The sequence below is a fragment of the Trametes versicolor genome, assembly GCF_000271585.1.
Source record: "Trametes versicolor FP-101664 SS1 unplaced genomic scaffold TRAVEscaffold_2, whole genome shotgun sequence".
In the NCBI taxonomy this organism is placed as follows: domain Eukaryota; kingdom Fungi; phylum Basidiomycota; class Agaricomycetes; order Polyporales; family Polyporaceae; genus Trametes; species Trametes versicolor.
Genome location: NW_007360322.1, coordinates 94,152 through 97,163, shown reverse-complemented (window position 1 = coordinate 97,163; position 3,012 = coordinate 94,152). Strand labels below are relative to the sequence as shown.

The 3,012-nt window shown below is 55.8% G+C and overlaps 1 protein-coding gene across 1 annotated transcript; it reads right to left on the bottom strand.

Annotated features, from left to right (window-relative positions):
• Positions 1-2,277: 2,277 nt before the first annotated feature.
• Positions 2,278-2,589, bottom strand: TRAVEDRAFT_42793 (uncharacterized protein; the record flags this gene model as incomplete). The annotated part of the gene is made up of 3 exons (XM_008035503.1): positions 2,278-2,288; positions 2,350-2,454; positions 2,511-2,589. 3 exons carry the CDS (start codon positions 2,587-2,589, stop codon positions 2,278-2,280), a joined length of 195 nt encoding a protein of 64 aa, XP_008033694.1.
• Between the last annotated feature and the right edge of the window lie 423 nt (positions 2,590-3,012).

The window sequence follows — 3,012 nt, the reverse complement described above, 5'->3', positions numbered from 1 at the left end:
CCCGCATTCTATCTGCAAATGGTAGTTGTCGACACCCAACCGTTGCAAACGGTAGTTGTCGGCACCCAACCGTTGCAAATGGTAGTTGTCGGCACCCAACCGCTGCAAACGGTAGTTGTCGGCACCCAACCGTTGCAAACGGTAGTTGTCGGCACCCAACCGTTGCAGGCATTGACCGGTCTCTGTGTCGCAGTGTCATTTGCCAATCAGATACACAACACACCATGACAACTGTACACCTGGCGGGTGACCGCTGCACACCCGCTGTACACCTGGCGGGTGACCGCTGCACAGCCGATGTACACCTGGTACGTGACCGCTTCACAGCCGCAAGGAAGATGTGCGGGTTGTCCTAGTCAGGATGGAACTTCACCACCGTGGCATACGGTTTTTTTGCTGGTTAAGAATCGATAGTCAAGCCAGTGTGATTGCAAATTTCTCAGACGCGGTGGGGAGAGTCGTCGCGCACTTTGAACGACTGAACGTGTGCGATGGGGCTGGATCTGCATACTCACCGGTCTGCTCTTATCGTCTGTCAGTGTAGACTAGCAGATTCCCGTGCCTACGTCACGAAATATCCCCCGAGATTTTGTGAACGTGTACTAATAGAACGCTCCCTAACAAATATCGGCACTACGACCTCTCGTCGCCATTGCCAGCGCAGGAGAGTGTTCCAAACACACGGAGGATCTGGCAGCGCGTGCCCACTCTGATGCATGGCACGCCCGCTTCCTTGCTAACTGCAATACCCTCGTGGACTATCTTATGATCTATATTTGCATACGCACGCCAGGCTGTCAGCCGCAGTCGAAGTGCATCGTGCTTCAGTTGCAGCTAAGCTTGAACCCCGAGCCCAGCGAATACCAGGCTCAACTTCAGGCGCGATTCCAGTGCTCTTCAACAATATTCGAACAGATGCAATAGTACCTGGTGGATATTCTCATTCATCGCCAGACCAGCACGCGCACTGTACGGCGCAATCGCCCCAGGCTTTGGCGAATAGATTTGAATCGTGCACAGGGCTTAATGTAAGTAGTTGGTAGTAGCGCGAACTCGCGCGCATGCATAATACCCACCCGCGATGCTACGCGAGAGCACAGATTTACACACAAAAGCTCGTGAAGCATCTCCAATCGAAATTACCTGCCGAAGAGATGTACTGTATGTGCCAGTACGACGTCAAGCGTCTTGCTAGTAATTAGAGAGCCTCAGCACCCATGGGCGCCTACAGATTGTCGTCGGGCACCAAGGTCAGTAAATTGCGATCCGGGTACCATAAATTCGTAGGACGACACCTAGCAAGATATAACATCCTCTCCCGAAGTAAAAACGCATATCCAATAGCCCTCGAGCTGCAGGAACCAAGCTCACCGAGAGAGGTGCTACTAAAACAGGCAACTTCCAAAAAAGGAGACCGATGCTCTATACAATAGAAGATAGAAGATGCTCTATACAATAGAAGATACAATACAGTAGTCCCGTGTCCAGACGTTATAGGTCACGGGGTCCTTTCCAGAACGGGACGGGCAAAGAAACGCGCAGAGGATCCCTCTGTAACGTCTGGGGCACTTGGTAAAGACGGGTGGGGCTAAGGTCACGCCAACGCCAGAAAGACGTCTGTCCACCCCTCAAACGCCTTCACACGCCCTGGATCGGGCAAGTCTGTCAGTCACACTGGCGGTCACTATCCGGGAGCGGAATTATTTCTCGGGTCTGCTGCACGCGCTGCAGCCCCATTTTCACACAGACCATTGCGGGGCCATTCCGAAACACTGCTCTCAATTTTATGTATCATTTGGGCGGAAATTGCGTTGCAGGAGTCCCAAGGCGATCATGCTCGCGCCGCGTGCGCACACGCCGACGTGGGGCCACGGTGACCTTCGTGACTTGGGTGACCTTACCCCCACCCGCCTATACGAAGTGCGCCAGATGTTATAGGGGGGTCTTCTTCTCGTTCTCTGTCCCGTCCCGATTTGAAAGGTCCCCCTACAGCGGCTGGTGACGAGACTAACAAGAGAGATCAACGACCATTGTTTCGTAGCTATGGCAAGATATGCGAGTGCGTGATATAACGCTATGGAAGTATGGTTCTGCGCGTTGAAGCGCTACAGCATGAGGAACAGATATGCGCGTTGAAGCGCGACAGACACAAGACAGAAATATGCGATGCGGATACGACAGTGGCACGGCTACCGAGAGCTGGACTGGACGAATGGAGCCCGACGCTAGGGCGACTGACTCTCCATCCCACCCGAGGCCTTATCCTGCGACATAGGTCTAAGGTTGTCCTGATTCACATGCTCGTCAGTGGAAGTATGAGTATTGGGAGATAGTACATCTCGGACTTACCAGGGGGGCGAGATGCCTGCCGCGGCGGCTGCTGCCTCCTGACCGGGGGGGGCTCTGTGCCTTTGGTCTTCTTGCTCACGGGGGACTTGGAAGTGCTCGTGGACGCTGGGAACCCCATTCAATGATTAACGGCGTCAGTTGAAAACGAAGATGCTGCTTACTAGCCGTCGCGGAGCGGGGCCGCTTCTTGCTAGACTCTGCCTCGTCGATCTTGCTGCCACCGCTTTCGTCGACACTCATGGCATCATTTCCCGGCTGGGGGACTGATGCAGCGACTTCAGCAACGGCTCGCTCTAATAAAACCCCCACTGTCAGAAAGTTGCAATCGAGCGGAGGCATAGGATACTAGTTGGACGCTGGGAGGTGCAGTGCATGACATCACCCAGACAAGGTGCTCAGGATCTTTCTGAGCCCAGCGGGCGACCACCGGAGGCACGCCGTCAGCTGGGCGTGTCGCCAGCGGGTGACCGCCAGAGGCACGCCGTCAGCTGGGCGTGTCGCCAGCGGGTGACCGCCAGAGGCACGCCGTCAGCTGGGCGTGTCGCCAGCGGGTGACCGCCAGAGGCACGCCGTCAGCTGGGCGTGTCGCCAGCGGGTGACCGCCAGAGGCACGCCGTCAGCTGGGCGTGTCGCCAGCGGGTGACCGCCAGAGGCACGCCGTCA